Here is a 20,756-nt window from a genome sequence, read left to right as displayed (position 1 = left end):
CTACACAGTGTGGAAAATGAAAAACACCTGTGGGAACATATGGATGTTGTTTACTATAGTAAGTGTTCTTGATAATGATCACAGCATTGTAGGCATGTGTATCACAGCGTTGTAGGCTTTTGCAAACCTTTTACTCTAGAATTGGTGTAGGCTATTTTAGCTCCATTTGCTGTAGGATGGATGTACGTTATAAAAGTTCTATAGCTTTGCGGGGAGGGGGTAACCTATTGTAATTCTCTACATTGTATCTGGAACGTGCACACAAACCAAAACGATCAAAGGTAAGCAATCTCTGTAACTCTTTATTTGAAGACTACATACCAAGGGGCTTCATAACACATGCATAAGCATTGAATAATTTATTTAGAAAAGACTATGTTATATTGACATCCAGACATTGAATTAAAGTGACAGACATTTCTAACACTTTTATAAAACATTATTCCTAGATAATTGAACATATAAGATAGAGAGGCCTGGTTAAGGAGACCTGTGTAGCTGCAAACAGAACCGCTTACACCAATTTTCATGTCTCCAGCCACACAGGGCATCAAAATAATATAACATGAAATCTATAAAAACTCACAGTAGTAATTTTGATATACACACTGTTTAATTGTGTACTTTAACACAAGTAAAAATATAGTTACAAGACATCTACTTTTACTGCAGTAATATTTTATCAAGGGTATTTCCAATTTATACTTTCATTTTGGACTTTATCAAACACTGGTAGGCTATTTACATGTGGAAAACCATGTCAACAAATCTGTCATGGGCTGTTACGTCAGTACAATGTCATTTATTTCATAAACTTTTTTTATCATTTTAGTAATACTGACATTAGCAACTGAAGTATTGCATATTCATTTTATATATTTTTGTTTTTCCTGGTTTAGCCATATACCATGAAGTTCGTATGTAGGTAGACTTCAAATGAAGTGTTACTGCAAGATCTTACCAGAGAAGTTGAGAAGAGAGAAGAGAATTGCCACTCAGTGTCCCAGATTGGTCAAACACTAGATGGCGCTAACAAGCAAATCCAAAATCCAAGATCATCTGCCTCCATCTTGCCCTATCCATCACCTCCTCTACTTTCACACCAACCATCTCAATGTCCACCTTCACTACATCCATAAACCTTCTCAGAGGTCTACCTCTTCTCCTTCTACCCGGCAGCTCCATCTCCAACATTCTTTGACCAATATATCCACTATTCCTCCTCAACACATCTCCAAACCATCTCAACCTGGCCTCTCTGGCTTTATCTCCAAACTGCTCTACCTTCACTGTCGCTCTGATCTGCTCATTTCTAATCTTGTCTGTCCTTGTCACTCCCAACGAAAATCTCAGCATCTTCATCTCCGCCACCTCCAGCTCAGCCTCCTGTCTTTTAGACAGAGCTACAGTCTCCAAACCATACATCATAGCAGGACACTCTACTGTCTTGTAAACCTTCCCTTTCACTCTTGCTGCTATCCTTCTGTCACACATCAGCCCTGACATCCGTCTCCACCCACTCCATCCTGCCTGCACCCTCTTCCTCACCTCTTTTTTGCACTGTCCATTGCTCTGGATGGTTGACCCAAGATATTTGAAGTCATCCACCTTTATGACCTCTACTCCTTGCATCTTCACCTTTCCACCTGCCTCCCTCTCATTCACACACATGTATTCTGTCTTATCTCTACTGACCTTCATTCCTCTCCTCTCCAGTGCAAACCTCCACCTCTGAAGATTCTCTTCCACCTGCTCTCTACTCTCACCACAGATTACAATGTCATCTGCAAACATCATGGTCCATGGAGCCTCCTGCCTGACCTCATCTGTCAACCTTTCCATCACCATTGTAAACAAGAAGGGGCTCAAAGCTGATCCCTGATGTAACCCTACCTTCACCTTGAAACCATTTGTCACTCCAACTGCACACCTCACCACTGTCTCACTATCCTCATACATGTCCTGCACCACCCTAACATACTTTTCAGCTACACCTGACTTCCTCATACAGTACCACAGTTCCTGTCTTGGCACCCTATCATATGCCTTCTCTAGATCCACAAAGACACAATGTAGCTCCTTCTGACCTTCTCTGTACTTCTCATTAATTTCCTTCTACTTTCTAAAATTAAAAGAAAGTTCTGATTAGAAACTATTTGAACTTTTTGCTTTTAGCCGTTTTGCTCCATTAACCCCTATTCACTGAGGACTGGCTCAAGAGCGCGCTCTGGCGTTGAGCTCTAGATTACCCGTCTGTAATGTCCTGTAATGTTTCACAAACACTAGAGGGCGCACCCGATGGAATCCAAAATGATTGGGTTATGAAGAAGCATTTGAGCAAAATCATAGTTCATAAATTCTTAAATACTTTAATGCAAAAGAATATATTCATTTCCTGAACACAGAACATTTTAACACACTGTTTATATTTTAAGTGCTTTTGAACTCGAGTTATAAGAGTTTGAAAGGACGCCTCATTACATTCACGTCGTAAGTGAGCACTAACATCCAATGAGCTGCTCCGCTCGCCAAACCAACCAGCAGTCAGTAACAGCGTCCTGCTGCCCAAAACCTGTAAAAAGGCACATTTTGCTTTGCCTTTTAGTAAAATACATATTTCGGATTTCTGAAATTAAAGTGTTCTGGACAACAGATCAGAAACCTTTAACTTTTCTTGTTTAGCCCTTTAGCTCCATTTACCCCCCATTCCCTGAGGACTCGCACTCTGACGTTTTGCAGGCACGTTTTTCTGAACGGGGGAAATAGGAAGCGGTCAGGCCAGAGCCGGTTTACGAGAAGCCTTGGCCACTTCCTGTTGTCCCCGTTATGACAAAAAAACAAGACTGCTAACCAGTAGAGGGCGCCCGCGAGAGAGTCCTCAATGAATGGGAGGGAACGGAGCTCAACGGCTAAAAACGAAAAGTTGAAATAGTTTCTTGTCACTTTCCCAGAACGTTTCTTTAATTTTAGAAAGAATGTATTTCACTAAGGAAGCAAAGAAAACTCACCTATACATTTCCCTTTCTCTACAGCAAACGGGTTTTGGGCAGCAGGAGGCGGGCATTACTGCTAGAGCGCGATGATTGATTGGCGAGCGGAGCAGCTCATTGGATGTTCCGCTCACTGACGTCAGGGACATAGTTTTTTATACTCCCATCACTCGAGTTTAAAAGTTCTTAAAATTATAACAGCGGTGTTAAAATGTTTTATGTCATTCATTGTTCAGGAAATAAATGTATTCTTTTACATTAAAAATATTTAAGCATTTATAAACTATGATTTTGCTCAAATGCTCCATGTCAACGTGTGGTTGGGTAGTGTAGTGGTTAACACCTCTGCCTTCTACGCTGTAGACTGGGGTTCAATCCCCCACCTGGACAAGCACCCTACACTACACCAATAAGGGTCCTTGGGCAAGACTCCTAACACCACCTGTGTAAAATGATCTCTGGATAAGAGCGTCAGCCAAATGCCGTAAATGTAAAATGTTAACCTATTCATTTTGGACTCACTCGGGAGCGCCCTCTAAAGTCTAAAAAAGGGAAGTCATTGCAGAGTGTTAATTCTAATCTCTACAAATTCTCTTGTCAGGCTCCAATTAAAGGCTCTGCAACTGTATCAACTGTATATTTTTCTGATTTGCTTATAACGCCCCCTGCTGTTACAGTGGAATCTAGCACCGCTTAATCCGTAAACCCAGATGTTGTCGGCACTTTCGCTTCATATCTCCCCAGGTCTGCTGTAGAAATTCGAATGAGCTCGTACTGCTCCATGTTGGTAACAACGTTTCTAAAACAAGAGTTATGTATTATTACCGAGCAAATATGTCATATTTATTTTAGTGTTTTTTGCTACGTAAATACATTTGTGAATCGCGCCCCTAGGCAGCGAACGCGTAGTCTGCGTTTCCACGTAGCTGCATGTCAACATGGTCGAGGAGAGCAGTGGAGCAGCCACGAGTTGATGTGGCATTCAGGACAGCAGCCTAAACACACTGAACTTGAACCTGGAGACGAAGTAGTTTTTTGCAGAACAGGGTATGTAAGAGTGCACAGTGTGCAGATGTAACGTTAACTTGTTTATTTCTGTCCAGACAGTAGTTAGCTGTGGGATTATTATCGTAAATAGAGCTGCTGTCTGTTAGTTTACTCACTAGCAAGCCGGCTTAAATAGCCCCTATAGCATTAGCTCGCTGTGTTTATGAAGATGCTATAGCCGCGCCGCAAGCCTGTCTCAGACGATGGCGTTCAGTTTAGCTAACTAACCTACCGCGTCTATGAGCGTGTGCATTTCAAGAATTAGCGTTAGCAAGCCTGTAACGTCAAGCTAAATGAATTCAGAGTTCTTTATTTGGCCCAGGTTGCAGTAAAGTTGTTATCGGCTGGCTGTTTAATATCGAGATTTTACGTTAACTTGTTAACCTACATGTTGGTTAACTGTGGGAGTTATTTAGTTAGTTTCACAGATTTCTCCTTCAGGTAGTCCGGAGCCAAGTAACACTAGCCACCTAACCGAACGTTAACTGTATGTTCAGCCATGGGATTGTATCCTACACACTTAAAAAGACGTTTCTTCAAGGGTTCTTTAGTATAACGAATGGCTCTATTTAGAACAATGCGTTCTAGCTAGCTATACAGAATAAATCAATTCTTAAATGAAAATATTACATATTTCTTTGCATGGTGGAATGGTTCTTCAGATTGGTGGAGAACGTGTTTTATATGGTCCTAGGCTATATAGTTAGCACCACAAAGGGTACCTCTTTTGTTAGAAGCTTTAACGCTAGCTACATCGCAACAACAGAAGAATCCGTTTTGGTACTGTATAGAGCTATTTTCAAAAAGGTTCTGTATCGAACCATATCTGAAGAACGGTTCCACCATGCAAAGAACTATGTAATATTTACTCATGTTTATATATAACTAAATAGAACTATTGCTTTTACTAAAGAACCTTTGAAGCACATCTTTTAATTGTTGTATTGAAAAACTCAGGTGCATTTAATAAATGATGCAACGTCTGGTTTGTTTATGCGGAAACCTGCAGTGACAGACAAACCAGCTGCACTGTGCACTACCATTACTCCCACAAACTGGGTGAAGAGCAATAAAATAGCTGTTATAGTGTGGGACAACCCTAGCAGTGTAATGGCTGGTCTTTTAAAAGAATGCAGTGAGTAATGTTCTCCTCTTTGCTCCAAAAAACCATGTAACTACCATCCATTCCAGCACTGAGCAGGTTTCTCTGGTTTCTCTGAGCAGGTTGAAGCACTCCACAGTACCGCTAAGTTGCAGTGGTAGGCAACTTGTGTGATGGGTAGTCTACTTTAGACTGTTATGGAGTGGTGAATTCTTAAAAAAAAAAACATGCATAAGTCTGTGTGGACCATTTTAGGAGAATATGTGTGCTGGAAATGACATCACTGGGCTTTGGATTTGATTTCATTCTAAAATTCTGCTTTGTATATTTGTTGCAGTTTAAAGCGAGTAGCCACCATGTTGCTGCAGAGACTGTCTCTATGCTCGCGGCTCTCTGTGGGCCCAAAAAGCCTCCGGACCTCCACAAGATCTGTTTCACAGGGAAAGAGTGAGTTTCCTTTTAATGTATTTCGTAGTATTTAACATATTCATTAACATATGGTGAAGGATTGCAATCTGTTTGATAGCCATAATTATGACTGTTTTATATATTGCTCCTTGAATGTATGTTCTCTTGATTTACATGTAATTTTGTGTGTTTGTTTTTTTTGTTGTTGTTTTTTTTTTTTATTCATTAATTTTTTATTGCATAGAGTTTTATTTCCAGTTGTCCCCTCCCCCTCCCCACATTCTTTCTGCTGGTGTCTGTCGCTTTCATTCATTGACTCTCATGCACTGTTCTGAGTTCTGTGTTGTCAGCAGTTGGGCTTGCTGGCTGGTTGCCTTTGCTGATGTGGCACCTTTTACACTGTCATTTGGTTTCAGTGAATGGGGTGGGGTGTGCTTGTGTCTTTAGCAAATTAGAGCTGTTTACATTATGGCTGAAAATATGTTCCTGGGACACACAAGTTGACTTTTTTTTTCTCCATATTTAGGAATCAGGCTTAAAGCTCCCTGCACTTTCTTATCTAAAGTACTGTGGGAAATCATGCTGGCAGATGCATGACTTTGTGACATGCTAAGTTTAGTCTCCAACATTTTGAAGCCATTGTTAATTTTACCTTTAATATCAGTGCATTTTACTATTTATTTAATGTAATTTAAATTCTGAATTGACCAAGTAAGTCAGTCATCTTTAGTCTTCATACATTCTAAGCATGCTGGGACCTTCAACTCATGTCTTTCAGCTGTTTCCCCACGTCTATCATTACCTTACACATTATCCTACACTGCACACTACCCCTAACTAGAATGCTGCAAAGCTGTTTGCTAACTTACCCATCAATCTCACCTCCTCTTCGTTGGCTCCCTGCATGGCACAGCTCCTCATTGGCTCCCTTCGTGGCTCTTTCTTCCACCAGATCCCACTACCTCTCCACTTGTCAGACTCCATGCTGTTCGTCAATGGAGTAATGTGCCTTTTCTTACAGTGCCACTGGCGCGTGCCCATGGTAAGTCATTCGCCCACCGCAGCGAGCTTCGCCAGGCCAAAAGGATTGTGGTCAAGCTGGGCAGTGCTGTGGTAACTCGAGGTGATGAGTGCGGCCTTGCACTTGGGAGGCTCGCCTCCATTGTTGAACAGGTAATAGAGGTCTAAGGTCATTCTTGGAGAATTTACCTGCTTACCATTGCAAGCTGGAGGTTTACGGTTCAGTCCCATTCATGTGTTGTTTAGTCATAGTTGTTGGCATAAGGTTAGTAACAATTATTGTACATGAATTTGCAGCCCATGCTGACATATTTGACCTGAGTTGTTGTTGTGGTGATTTAAGGTAGCGATGCTGCAGAATCAGGGCAGAGAAATGATGATCGTCACTAGTGGAGCTGTGGCATTTGGGAAGCAGAGACTCAGGCATGAGATTCTTCTCTCTCAGAGTGTCAGACAGGCTCTCCACTCTGGACAAAATCAGCTCAAGGACATGGTAAGTAGGGCTGCAAGTGTTATGATGTTTACTAAATAAGCAAAAGCTGACAACACTGGCATTTAAAACAAAAGCGATCATATTGCATACTGCACTTTTTTTTGCTAATCATGTTAGATGATTCATTTAAAAAATAGTTGGTAAGATAATTGATCAAAAAATAATTTCAGATTGATTTAAATATAGAAATAATTGCAGCACTAGGGGTAAACAGAATCAAATTAAAATGGTTAGAATAGAACATACTGACTTGCATAAAATCACTACTAACCCTATTAATATATTTGTAATTATTCTAACATAATTTTTTTTTCTGAGCAAATAAACCCCATATTATGCCCATATAACTTTAGATTTAAATTATATTGAGTTTTATTCATCAATTTGGGTGATTATGCACCAGTCTGGGTTTCCCACAGAATTTTATTGGGCTCAAGTTAGTGGTAGTGTTAGTTGTGGTACCAGTCAGGTCAGGCTCAAAAAGAAGGTTGTCAGCATGTACTCAGGTTCAGATTGAAATTTCAGATGAAGGCTCTAGTCCAGTGATGTTTTCTGCTTTCTTTTCCAGTCTCTGCCTGTTTTGGAGGCAAGGGCATGTGCTGCTGCAGGCCAGAGTGGTTTGATGGCATTGTATGAAGCCATGTTCACTCAGTACAGCACCTGCACAGCACAGGTACACACACAGTTTAAATGCCTTACTTTTTGGCTTCCTTGGATTATGTAACTCACCTGTAACATTTGAGCACATGAATTGAGTCTTCTGTTTTTTTTTCTTTCCAGATCTTGGTCACAAACTTGGACTTCCATGATGATCAGAAGAGACGGAACCTAAATAGCACCTTGCATGAGCTGCTGCGTATGAACATTGTGCCCATCATCAATACCAACGATGCAGTGGTGCCTCCTCCAGAGCCCAACAGCGATCTGCAGGGGGTAAACGTGGGTACAGAACAGAGGGGATGGGGAAAAGGGGGTGGCAAACCACCCCAATTTCCCAATGACCCTTCAAAACTGCATGCAGGGAAAGAGATTTTAACACATGCATGCTGGAAGCCAGAGCCTAGAAGAGGCTGGAGCTGAGTGAAAAACATTTGCGCAGCTTGACTCTTCTCTCATTTCCTGCACTTACATGGAAAATGCTATCATCACTCCATTTTCTGTAAAATGCTGTTGCTTACATACAGCATTCCTCTTTACATGCTTTAAAGCACTCATTTAGTCTTCTAGCGTAGTGGATTTTGTAAACATCATGGGCTAGTCCCATTATTTGCCACTGGTTTACAAATTGTTTGCCAAACAAAAATTTCCAGACAGTAGTGTTTTTGTGGTTGGAAACTGACCAGTGATGAAAGTTTACTGGGTGACGCAAATAATGCAGTGATAAAAAAGATGAGATACAGGACATGTCCCTAATAATCTGACAGCTCCTTATGGAAAATATATAAGGCAAGTGGGAGTTATTCATGAAAAATTCTGTAGTATTTCAAAGAGTGGGCAATCCATTGCATCTTACGAAGTCTTTTGGATTTGATGGTCATGTACTCCCTTTTGCCATATCACAGGTCATTAGCATTAAGGACAATGACAGTTTGGCAGCTCGGCTTGCTGTGGAGATGAGAGCTGATCTCCTCATTGCTCTCTCTGATGTAGAAGGTAAGACCCAAATAACCACCATTATTTTGAACACACTTTAATGATGGGTCTTAGGAAAAATGTAACTTTCAAAGAAAAAATAAAGTAATCTTTTGCCTTTCACAGGTCTTTATGACAGCCCTCCTGGGACAGATGATGCCAAATTGCTTGACACTTTCTACCCTGGTGACCAGCAGTCTATAACATATGGCACAAAATCAAGGGTTGGCATTGGGGGAATGGAAGCTAAGGTTTGCGTACAAGCTCACTGTGTCTGTATGCAGTATACGATCCAATAGTGCAGCTGAGCTTTTCATTATTAGGGAAATTAAAGATGACATGTTCTGATTTTTTTGGTTTGCTTCTTCTTATACTGTCTGCAGGTGAAGGCTGCTCTTTGGGCTCTTCAGGGAGGCACTTCTGTAGTAATTGCCAATGGCACCCACCCCAAAGTCACTGGGCATGTCATCACTGATATTGTGGAGGGCAAGAAAGTGGGCACATTCTTTTCAGAGGTCAAGCCTGCTGGTAAGTGATGAGTTTTAAATTGTTTGACACTGTACTGTCAGTGTACCAATTTTGAGTTTAGTTGTGTTGTACCCTAATCTCATCCCTAGTACAGCATGCAGGCATTTTAGTGCCCAAAATGTATGTTCATTATTGTGGGCCATCTGGTCAAAATGATTCTTACATACAGCATCCCCAGGCTTACTCACTAAATTAGTATAGATATATTTAGTAGCCTTGAGCAACATTTGGTAGTGCTAGAAAAAGTTTTAATTTGAAGTTTTTTTGTTTGTTTTGGTATTGGACACGATTCCTAATGATGTAGGCTAATAAACGTTAAGAAGGCAGGCTCTTAAGTACACCTATGTCTGAAAATAGCTGATTTAATGCTCATGCCAGACCACTACAAACATTCCAAATGCCAATTTTTTAATAAAACTAATATATGATTTTGAAAAAATAGGCATTTGCCCTTGGCAATGACAATGTTAAGGTTACACCTCTTGTAACAAATAGTCTTAGATAATATCAGGTGATATTTATCATGTTGTGTCCAATGCTACAGGGCCCACAGTGGAGCAGCAGACAGACATGGCTCGCACTGCAGGGAGGACTCTGGCTTCCCTACTCCCAGAGCAGGCAAGCTCACAAAAAATCCTCTCATAATGCTGAATGCAGATGCTCAGTATGATATGCAGTTTGGTTTGTTTGACTTTTTTTTTCTTTCTTAGTGAAGCACAGTGAAGTGCACCAATTATTATGAATTTCACATTAGCATATGGTGTTTCTTCTCACAGAGGAGTGAGATCATTTACGCCTTGGCTGACCTTCTGACTGAGAAAAGAGAAGAAATTCTTTCTGCCAATAAGAAAGACTTGGAGTTCGCTATTAATTCAGGTAAATTTAATCTAAACCAGCTGAATCATATTATGTTTTAATTAAAGGGCCATCCTTCATTTTTTTTCTTTGTCCCTATATGGTCATAATAAATTTTTAGATGCCCGTTTTCTAACCCCACTTTAGGCCTTTAAATTGAACAGGCTCTTTTTATTACTGTACTTTTAAGACTGATACACTATAAAGCCAAAGTATTCACTCGCCCATCCAGATCATTGAATTCAGGTGTTCCAATCACTTCCATGATCACAGGTGTATAAAATCCAAGCACCTAGGCATGCAGACTGCTTCTACAAACATTTATGAAAGAATTGGTTGCTCTCAGGAGCTCAGTGAATTCCAGTGTGGGAGCGTGAAAGGATGCCTCCTGTGCAACAAGTCCAGTCTTGAAATTTCTTGAAATTTTACAAAGTGGTAGTCCATGTAAAATAACAGAGCAGGGTCAATGGATGCTGAGGTGCATTGTGCGTAGATGTCGCCAACTTTCTGTAGAGTCCATTGTTACAGACCTCCTTCAGTGTGGCCTTCAGATTAGCTCAAGAACAGTGTAGAGCGCTTCATGGAATGGGTTTCCATGGCCGAGCAGCTGCATCCAAGCCTTACATCACCAAGCGCAATGCAGTGGTGTAATGGTGTAAAGCGCTGCCACTGGACTCTAGAGCAGTGGAGACGTGTTCTCTGCAAGATTCACTATGCAAGATGGCGCCATTGTGTGGCGACGTCTCAGGTGTGCTCTTACCTGTGTTTTTTTTATGATTGTTTTATTTTATCATTATTTACTCACGCACACACCGTTTATGTTTATGATGAGGAGACATTACTGCACATTCGATCTTTTGTTATGCCTGACCCCAAGTTTAATCATATTCGTCGTCCTCTGGTGTTGCCGGGGCTTCCGGCAAACTGAGTTTTACTGCGGTGAGGGGATTGCAGGCTGCCAGTGTCGGCGCAGAAGGAAGCATGGCAGGAGAGCTGGTGTTCTTGTGCGTCTAAAGAGGCTGCTGGGTGATCCGACGACTCCAGCTGGAGTGTGTATCTCGGTCGAGGCAGAGGGCCTTGAACGCTATCACATCGCACCACGCTCATGGGATGACCGGTATGTGTGGCTTCGCGTTGACTTAGCTGGCGGAGCTCCAGGTTGCTGGACAGGCTCGTACGGATGTACACGATCCAAAGACTTTAAATCAGCGAAACTCGCTGTTAAATGTAGGGGTTAAATGTAGGAATCTTCGTGTCATTTCATGTTGCCAAAAAAAGGAAGATAGACTTTGTAAACTGGCCGTACTAAATATAAGGTTTTTATCTAATAAAACATTTGTTATAAATGACTTTATATCTTCCCAAAAACTAGACTTTTTATTCCTTACAGAAACCTGGCTTAAAGCCGGAGAACATCACCAGCTTGTTGAACTGTGTCCACAGGATTATCAGTATTTAAACTCTCCTAGAACCTGTGGTTGGGGTGGCGGTGTTGCTGCGGTATATAGAAATAGTATAAAATATTCTCAGCTCAGTTTTGGACAATTTTCGAGTTTTGAAATTCTGGCATTTAAAATCATGTATGCAGACCCAGTATTGTGTATTATTGTTTACTGCCCTCCTAAACCAAACAGTGCATTTTTAAACGAGTTAGCTGACTTATTGTCAGAGGTTGTTCTTAATTTTGATCGAGTTTTAATTGTTGGTGATTTTAATGTACACCTAGAGAATTATACAAATGTGCTTGCTTCTCATTTATTAAGCATCACAGAATCTTTAAATTTTTGCCAGCATGTTGTTGGCCCTACCCATGTTAAAGGGCATACGTTAGATTTGGTTTTTACTTTGGGTCTGACTGTCCACTCTGTTCGTGTGGAACACTCTATAGTGTCAGATCACTGCAGTATTCTGTTTGATGCCGAGCTCCTGGCTCCAGTCACAAAATCTAAATGTACTGTTTGCTCACGTTTTCTGTGCATACTTTTACCAGTCTTTTTTCTAAGGTATATAACTATGACTCTCTGTAATCAGGTGAATGACTTGGTCAGTAGTTTTAATGATGTATGCACAACTGTGTTAGATGAGATTGTGCCAATTAGAACCAGAGTTAAATCTATGATAAATCCTTCCCCATGGTTAAATGGTTAAATGAGGAAATCATAGCTCTGAAGAAAAAACGTAGACATGCTGAGCGTAGATGGAAACAATCGAAATTACAAGTTCATTATCTTTATTTAAAAGACCTTCTAACTGGTTTTAATATACGTGTTAGAGATGCGAGAAGAGCTTATTTTAAAAACTTGGTTGCTGCTAATAAGCATAATTCGAGATTTTTGTTCTCCACCATTGACCAGTTGATGAATGGGGCCTCTTTTACTACTTCAGCTTCCAACATTGATTGTGGAAAGTTTCTACATTTTTTTATAGATAAGGTTAGTGACTTAAGAGCTAGCATTGTTTTGTCACCCAGTAGTTCAATGGTTTCTCTTCCTCCTTGTAATATGGTTCTTTTTGATCAATTTGAACCAATTTCTCTGGAGGATTTAGTATCTGTTGTGTAAGGCTTGCGTCCTTCCTCTTCCCCTTTTGATGTTATGCCTTCTAGTTTTTTGAAAAAGGTCTTGCTGTCTGTTCTTCCTTGCCTATTGCGTATTACAAAAAATGCATCTCTTACTTCAGGTTGTTTTCCTGACTTTTTTAAACAAGCTTTTGTTGTACCACTTCTTAAGAAATCAAATCTTTATTCATCAAATTGTAATAATTTTAGGCCTATCTCTAAATTACCTTTTATTTCCAAGATTTTGGAGAAGACAGTTTCAACTTATGCAATTTTTCAAAGACAACACCATTCTGGAAAAATTTCAATCTGGCTTTCACCCAAAACATAGGACTGAGACAGCTCTTCTGAGAGTCTTAAATGATCTTTTAATGCATGCTGATGCTGGTGAGGTATCACTTTTAATTCTTTTGGACATAAGCGCAGCTTTTGATACCATTGATCATGGTATTTTATTGGAAAGTTTGAGTCAATGGGCTGGAATTTCTGGGACAGCACTAAAATGGTTTTATTTTTAATCAAACAGGTTTAAAGGCAAAGCCCTTTGTGAGAAATCTCGGTGTGACTTTTGACTCCCACCTCAGTTTGTCCTTACACATCAAGAACCTTCTTCAGTCCTGCTTTTTTCAACTTGGAAATATTAATAAAATTAGAAATTTATTGCCCTTTTCTGACATTGAAAAAATTATTCATGCTTTTGTCTCCACCCGTTTGGACTACTGCAAAGCCTTATTTACTTGTCAGAGAGAGGTGGCTCGTCTACAGCTTGTTCAAAATGCAGCTGCTCATCTTCTCACTAGGACAAAGCGCAGGGAACATATTACACCAGTATTGGCTTCTCTGCACTGGTTGCCTGAAAGATTTTAAAATATTAATGCTTACTTATCAGGCTGTTCATAACGAGGCTCTAGCATACATTACAGAGCTCTTGCGTCCTCTTCATAGCGCGAGAACTTTAAGGTCTTCAAATCAGGGGTTATTAACTGTTCCACGTACTAACTGTGTGTTTTACTTATTTGAGTATATAATCATAATGATCTTAATTGTTTTGTATTTTATTTGTAAGTTCTTTGTAAAGCACTTTATTTATATAGCACTTTTCCAGAGTGACTCACAGTTTTACTTACTTACTTACTTCTCTGGAGTGACGAATCATGCTTCTCTGTCTGGCATGGTCTCTATCTCCGATGGCCAAGTCTGGTTTTGGCGGTTGCCATGAGAATGGTAATTGTCTGACTGCATTGTGCCAAGTGTAAAGTTTGGTAGAGGGGGGATTATGGTGTGGGGTTGTTTTTCAGGAGTTAGGCTCGGCCCCTCAGTTCCAGTGAAAGGAACCCTTAATGCTTCAGCAGACCAAGAGATTTTTCACAATTTCATGCTTCCAACTTTGTGGAAACAGTTTGGGGATGGCCCTTTTCAGTTCCAACATGACTGCACACCAGTGCACAAAGCAAGGTCCGTATAGACACGCATGAGCGAATTTGGTGTGGAAGAACTTGACTGGCCTGACCTCAACTCGATAGAACACCTTTGGCATGAATTGAAGCAGAGACTGCGAGCCTAAACCTTGTGGAAAGCCTTCCCAGAGGAGTTGAAGCTGTTCTAGCTGACATCATATTAAACCTTATGAGTTAAGAGTGGGATTTCACTCAAGTTCCGATGTAAGTGAATACTTTTGGCAATATAGTGTATATGTAAATGATCTCTCTTCTGTTTGGCTGCATTGTGTTGTGCTTCATTCTGGACTGAAATATTTCTTATAACTTCAGTGTGAGTGGGTGAATGCAAACCACTGTAGGCTGAATAGGTGGAAATATGTAAAAAACTTGTTTTTTATGATTTCGCAAAAATTCAGATTGGCTGTTTTGCATGATAATTGCCCCTTTAACACTTGTAAACATAGGTCACTGATGTGATTTCATTAAGTGAATTTGGCCTGTTTATTTGAAAGGCCTCAGTGTTTTTACAGTGAACTGAAGACTCCACTGCTTCTCTCTGATGTGATAGGGCGTATGCCTGCTTCGATGCTGAAACGGCTGAGCTTGTCCCCATCTAAGCTGAACAGTTTGGCCATTGGCCTTCGGCAGATTGCAGTGTCCTCTCAGGACAGTGTGGGAAGAGTCCTGCGGAGGACCCGTGTGGCCAACAACCTGGATCTAGAGCAGATCACTGTTCCCATTGGAGTACTGCTTGTCATCTTTGAATCCCGACCAGACTGCCTGCCTCAGGTCCTTCTCTCTTCATGTCCCTCTCCATGCATACCCAGAATCCATGTTAAAATTTGACTCTGAGTTTTCTCAACAGGTTTCTGCTTTAGCTATCGCAAGTGGGAATGCTTTGCTCCTGAAAGGTGGAAAAGAGGCAGCTAACACCAACCGCATTTTACATGAGCTAGCCCAAGAAGCTCTGTCCGTGCATAATGTCAGAGATGCCATCCAGCTGGTAAGAAGTGTGATGTAAATATTAATTTCTTGCAATGTTTTCTTTGCCATGATTATGCTCTGATATGTGTCTGTTATCCAAGTCGTTAATTGTGTTTTGCTGTGTGTTGCAGGTGAGCACACGAGAGGAGGTGGAGGATCTGTGTCGTCTGGAGAAAATGATTGATCTGATTATTCCTCGTGGGTCGTCTCAGCTGGTCAGAGACATCCAGCGTGCTGCTAAGGGAATTCCTGTGCTGGGCCACAGTGAGGGCATCTGTCACGTCTATGTTGACCATGAGGCCAGCATTGATAAAGTCCTCAAAATTGGTAAAAAATTAACATGCATATTTCATGTGGTTGCATTACATACAGTGGTAGCACAGGCAGTGAATATGTATGTATGAATGATGATATTTATTTATTTATTTTTTTGGTTTGTTAATGTTTCTCTGCAGTCAGGGACTCAAAATGTGACTACCCTGCAGCCTGCAATGCAATGGAAACCCTCCTGGTTCACAGAGATGTGCTCCGAACTCCGCTTTTTGACCAGATCATTGACATGCTGAGAACAGAACAAGTAAGATTGTTGGAAAAATATGTTCTTTATTTGTTTAGCTGTACTTTATTGATTGTTAATCGATGGTTGCTTATACAGGTGAAGATACATGCTGGCCCTAGGTTTGCATCATACCTGACATTCAGCCCTTCAGAGGTGAAATCTCTGCGTACAGAGTATGGAGATTTGGAGTGCTGCATAGAAGTGGTGGACAGCATGCAGGAGGCTGTGGATCACATTCATAAATATGGCAGTTCACATACTGATGTCATCATTACTGAAAATGGTAAAGCTCAAACTCTGTCATCTTAGTTAATCTATATTGATTTAGACTTGGCACACATACTGAGCAGTACAGATCTGTTGGAGATCTGTAGAAATAATGAATAATTACACATTTTACGTTGCACCAACTTGAGTTTTTTTAGTTATTAACAATATAGGATGTTGGATGCTTGAATTAAGATGCTACAGACTTCACTGATGTGGATGGTGTGTAGTATTTTAGCTCCAATAGTGCCATCTTGTGGCAAAGATGTTGTCTTACAAAGGACACTAAAATAATTATTTTGGCCAGTCATTTAACCATTCTTTATTAGTAAGAAATGTAGTTACATCTTCCATATATTAAAATGTGTTTATATAACAAATTTGCTGAATGTCACTGCTTGCAGAGGAGACAGCAGAGCAGTTTCTGCAGTTGGTGGACAGTGCCTGTGTGTTCTGGAATGCCAGCTCACGGTTTGCAGATGGATATCGCTTCGGTCTTGGTAAGTTTGCTTTTTTCTAGTTCTACAGTTTCAGTGTCTTGAACCCTTTCATTATTGTTCAGGTAGTGATCCTATGTGATGCATTGTTCAGTAGCTATCATTGGTTTAATAGTATTTGCTGGTAACTCCTATGGAGGTTATGTAGAGTGAGGATGTATGGAATGGAGTGTGGATTCACATATACTACTGTACAAATGTTTGAAATAATATAAGCTGGACTTTTTTTTTGAACAACGAGTTGTTAAATTAATAAAAAATGTACTAATTTCATTATAGTTGACTTGAGTGCTCAACAGCTTTTAGTCATTACTGAATCATCTATATCATCTACAGTTCTGTTGATTTTATTTTATTTTATTTATTTGTTTTTTGAAAACAACAAATTTTTTAACTTTTTTTAGTTTTCTGCAATTCAGATGAAACCTATGAAATTTTAGTATCATATAAGAGTAAATGTATGAGTGTACCTACAACAAAATTAGTCCAAACTATTGAGTGGTGATTTTTCTTCCTATTCCCTTTTAAATGGTAGTTTGTGGACTGTAAGGGATTAAGGTATTAAAGCTGCACTTTTCATGTTAACTTGCCATGCAATGTTTAAACCTGATAAAGTTAACATCCTGAGACCTCTGAGATATATTTACTCCACTTTTACCAGTGTGATAAATTTTGCTCAGTAGAAAGTAAGGCACATAATATAATATTCTTATATTATTGGACAAAGGGGGCAGTGTTCAGTGTTTCAATTATGACCGTATGTTGCTTAAACCAACAGTAATTCTCCACTGACCTTGTCATCTGCTTTAGGTGCGGAGGTTGGCATCAGCACTGCTCGTATCCATGCCCGTGGGCCTGTAGGGCTCGAAGGGCTCCTGACTACTAAGTGGGTTTTGCGAGGAGATGGCCAAACTGCTGCAGATTTCTCTGAGCAGGGCAGCATGAAGTTTCTGCATGAGAACCTTCCTGTTGCACAACCTCTGACTGGACAGAGAACATCTAACTAGAACTACTAAAAAAGAAATGTAATTTTTTATGTTGTCATTGCTCAGATGCTCATCCACTCCTCAAAAGAGCCCCTCTGTGACCTGAAATCATTGCTTATTGGTACTTGTTGGGAGTCCAGTATGTTTTAATTAGAACATAATGGCATTTGCATTAATTTACAATTGACTTCTAAATGGGGTTTCACAGTTAGCATTTAGGCTATGCTTCTACCTCAGCGTAGTTAATTGGCCTGATGCAGTAATGAGCAAAGCAGTTCAGATATCTCAATTTGTATTTGTTCGTTGAATGCTGTGGCTTATCCATAAGTTCCATGTTATGAGAAATAACCGTTCAGTAATGGACACTTTGGCTTTCTACCTTCGTAGCAGTAGTGTACAGTAGCTTCACATTTAGGGAAATGTTTTCATTCCTGTGGTTACGCCGGCTCCATTTTTGCATTATTGCTGAGATTCTGCTTCAGGCTTATTAGCATTGTTCATTCCTGATTCTATATGGTACTGATAGTCATTAAAATTGTGTAGCTGTGTATGAATTTAGTATGGCAAAATCAAAACTTCAGGTGTATCCAAGAATGACATGCCTCCTTTAACAGTGTATAGAATTATGGTTCTGTGCAAAAGTTTGGGCACGCCCTGTCAAATTATGTTTTCTTGATTTTCTGTAAATAAGTTAATCTATCATCTACAGAGAACACATTTCTGCACATTTTAATACACAGTTACTGTTTATTTGCTGAATGTAGCATTGGGGAAAGAGTGAAAAAAGTGGCTTGGGCAGAAGTTACGGCATATTTTGTACTTTATTTTTTGTATGTGTTAAACTCAATGAATAAATAGAAATTGTACACTTAAAAATTGCAGAACATTTTAGGTTTGTTCCCTGTATAGGATGTTAACTTATTTTCAGTCAACAAAAAGTGTCATTTGATGAGGGCTGGTCAAACTGTTGCTTACGACTGTATAAACATTTATTTGTAGTGCCCACTCCACCGCATCAAATACAGAGAAAGTGCACCATAACTGTTGCTAGTATGATATGTAATAGATCAATGCTTTGATAATTGATCTGTCTCTGGGAAGCTGTCCAGCTCAAAGGAACAATAATAGCAAGAGTAAACTTAAACTGTAAATTGATCACCTAGACACAGCTATGCCCAAGATTTGAGTTAATGTGTTATATTAGTGTAAGTGGACAATTGCCAAAAGGTGCAGTGCTTTTAAAACCAGTAGTATATTTATTACTTAAGACAATTACTATTTTAAGAGAAGTCATGTTTTCATGAAGGAGACATTGGGCTAAATGAGAATTTTGGTTGGTTTTTGCTGTTTACCTACAGTACCTAAACTAATGAAAAAAGATGAAATCTTCCCCTTAGCAGCAACAAAAAGTCATTTTTTAATATGAACGTGATAATGGGAATGTGTGGCACAGTGGTCAGCCTCCAGTCGTTTCAGCCAAAGCCATCATAGGTTTGCCATCATAGATTTGTCAATTGCATCATCTGCTGGAGAGTTTATCATCTGAGATGTCAAAGTGCTTTAACATTCCAAAGAAGGTGTTGTTGATAAGCGGAGTACACTGATGAAGATGTACAGGACCTTTTGTATTATATTTGCTTTGTACAATAAACGTTTTGCATACATGTCTAACAGCCTCTGCATTTAGCATTGCTGCCTTCACATTGGTTTTAAAAGAGCGAGGGTGCCTACCCAGTTTAATAGTTAGGTTTCCTCTTTTCACAGTGCAGAGAAAGCTCGGGACGCTGGGGCAATTTTATATTAATTCATTAATCTTTATATATCTCTCAGCTGCCTGTCAGCGTGTGAGACTTCAAGACGCTTTCTTAAGGGAAAGGCTCTACAGTGAGTGTGGAATGGAAGAGTGAATACAATGCTACAGAGGATTAATTATGTAGCTATTAGGAGAGAAGAAGCAGCTGAGAGAAAACGGAGTCTTGCCATGAAAGTGCCACTGCCTTTTGACATGCGAATCCTTTTCATTCTCCAAAATGTGCTGTTTACGCTCAATGAGCTCTCTCATCAAAAAGCAAAAGATCTGGAGATGAAGAGAAGCACAGTCTTATTCATGTAGTCTTGTGTTCCAACTTTAGCGTGCCTAAGATCTATGATCAATGTCTGATTTGGATGAAAGACAATAAAAACAGCACTGAATCTCACTGCTAAAAAACAAAGGCAATTTTAGTGTGAATTTTCCTTCAAATCTCACACAGCAGTCAACCTTAAGGACACAGAACAGATCACATATTCTTGACCTTGACTATCCCTGTCTTTTCTTTAGAAAAAGGTTAATTAGATCATGGACTGGTCTGACCTTGGCCAAAACAATTCACCAAACCCTGTCTTGTTCTAGCAGCCAAATCAGTTATTCATTATTTCCAGATATTTCTCATTTATTGCTTGCTTTGTCTATATTTCTCTCAAAATTGATACCTTAAATTGACAATATCTTATGCACTTAAATGCTAAACAATATTCAGATATTCTACATGGATGTAATATAGTTGGCAAGACATGACAGTCATATCTACACTCTTAAAAATGGGGGTCTTCTACTGAATCATGACTACTTAAAAAAACATTTACATGCTTACAGGTGTCTCTGTTAGGCTTTCATTATCAGTTGTACTGCATCAGTTATTATTATTACTACTACATTGATTTTGTTAAGTAGGCTACATGAAATAATCTAATAAAGTAAAACAAAAAAATCAAAATGAAGATGAATTAACAAAACTAATAAAGCATTGTTCTTTATAGAGCCTAATGATTGTATGCAGAACCTGCTTGCAAAATGATGAGTATGTACAGTACAGTGTACCATGTCAGAGACTACTCTTATTTCATTTTGAGACAAAACAGCCTTTAAGTATAAGTTATTCATTTGTCAGGAGATAATTCTGATGAGATTAAACATAAGATAACCAGTTTGCACAAGCGTGGAGAAAATCAAATGAGAAAAGAAAAGAAAAACTAGAGCTTCCAAAACTGGAGTTCAAAAAATGATTAGAAGATGAAGAGAAAACAGAATTTCTAACAACCGTGACAGGTTTGGTGGTAGAAAACCAAAACTGTCACCATCAGATAGACAGTACTTAAAGCTTTGAGAGAGAGGGGGGGGGGATTAAGCTCCAGTCTTGAAGATCTGAAAAAAAAAATCTGTTTTTGACTGTTTTTGTCCCACCTTCCAGTTTGAGAAGACAGCTCTGCTATGCTATGGGTCTGAAAGAACGTGGGGCTGTCAAGAAGCCGTTACTGAGAGAAAATGGACATAAAAAAGAAAATTTGCCGTTCAAACAAAGAAGCTGCTGGTGTGCTTGTGGAGTCCAGACCTCAACATCACTGAATGTGTT

The 20,756-nt window shown here is 39.7% G+C and overlaps 1 protein-coding gene across 3 annotated transcripts; it reads left to right on the top strand.

Moving 5' to 3' along the window:
- The first annotated feature begins 3,829 nt into the window (after positions 1–3,829).
- aldh18a1 (aldehyde dehydrogenase 18 family, member A1) lies at positions 3,830–19,035 on the top strand. 3 transcript variants are annotated; one of them, XM_037544346.1, is made up of 18 exons: positions 3,830–4,037; positions 5,477–5,586; positions 6,500–6,720; positions 6,911–7,060; positions 7,629–7,733; positions 7,841–7,999; positions 8,623–8,713; positions 8,819–8,943; positions 9,076–9,220; positions 9,765–9,838; positions 9,997–10,096; positions 14,640–14,860; positions 14,937–15,074; positions 15,187–15,382; positions 15,511–15,632; positions 15,711–15,897; positions 16,286–16,381; positions 17,189–19,035. In XM_037544346.1, the coding sequence occupies exons 1-18, from the start codon at positions 3,964–3,966 to the stop codon at positions 17,383–17,385; spliced, it is 2,511 nt and encodes an 836-aa protein (XP_037400243.1). In that variant the 5' UTR covers positions 3,830–3,963; the 3' UTR covers positions 17,386–19,035. The 3 variants fall into 3 exon arrangements, with proteins under 3 accessions (XP_037400243.1, XP_017551550.2, XP_017551548.2); XM_017696061.2 differs by having other exon boundaries at positions 3,833–4,037; positions 6,569–6,720; positions 7,841–7,993; XM_017696059.2 differs by having other exon boundaries at positions 3,835–4,037; positions 6,569–6,720.
- Positions 19,036–20,756: the final 1,721 nt, after the last annotated feature.

Source organism: Pygocentrus nattereri, chromosome 13 (genome assembly GCF_015220715.1).
Source record: "Pygocentrus nattereri isolate fPygNat1 chromosome 13, fPygNat1.pri, whole genome shotgun sequence".
Lineage (NCBI taxonomy): Eukaryota > Metazoa > Chordata > Actinopteri > Characiformes > Serrasalmidae > Pygocentrus > Pygocentrus nattereri.
The sequence above is the reverse complement of the archived record's forward strand: the minus strand, read 5'-3'. Positions and strand labels throughout refer to the sequence as shown.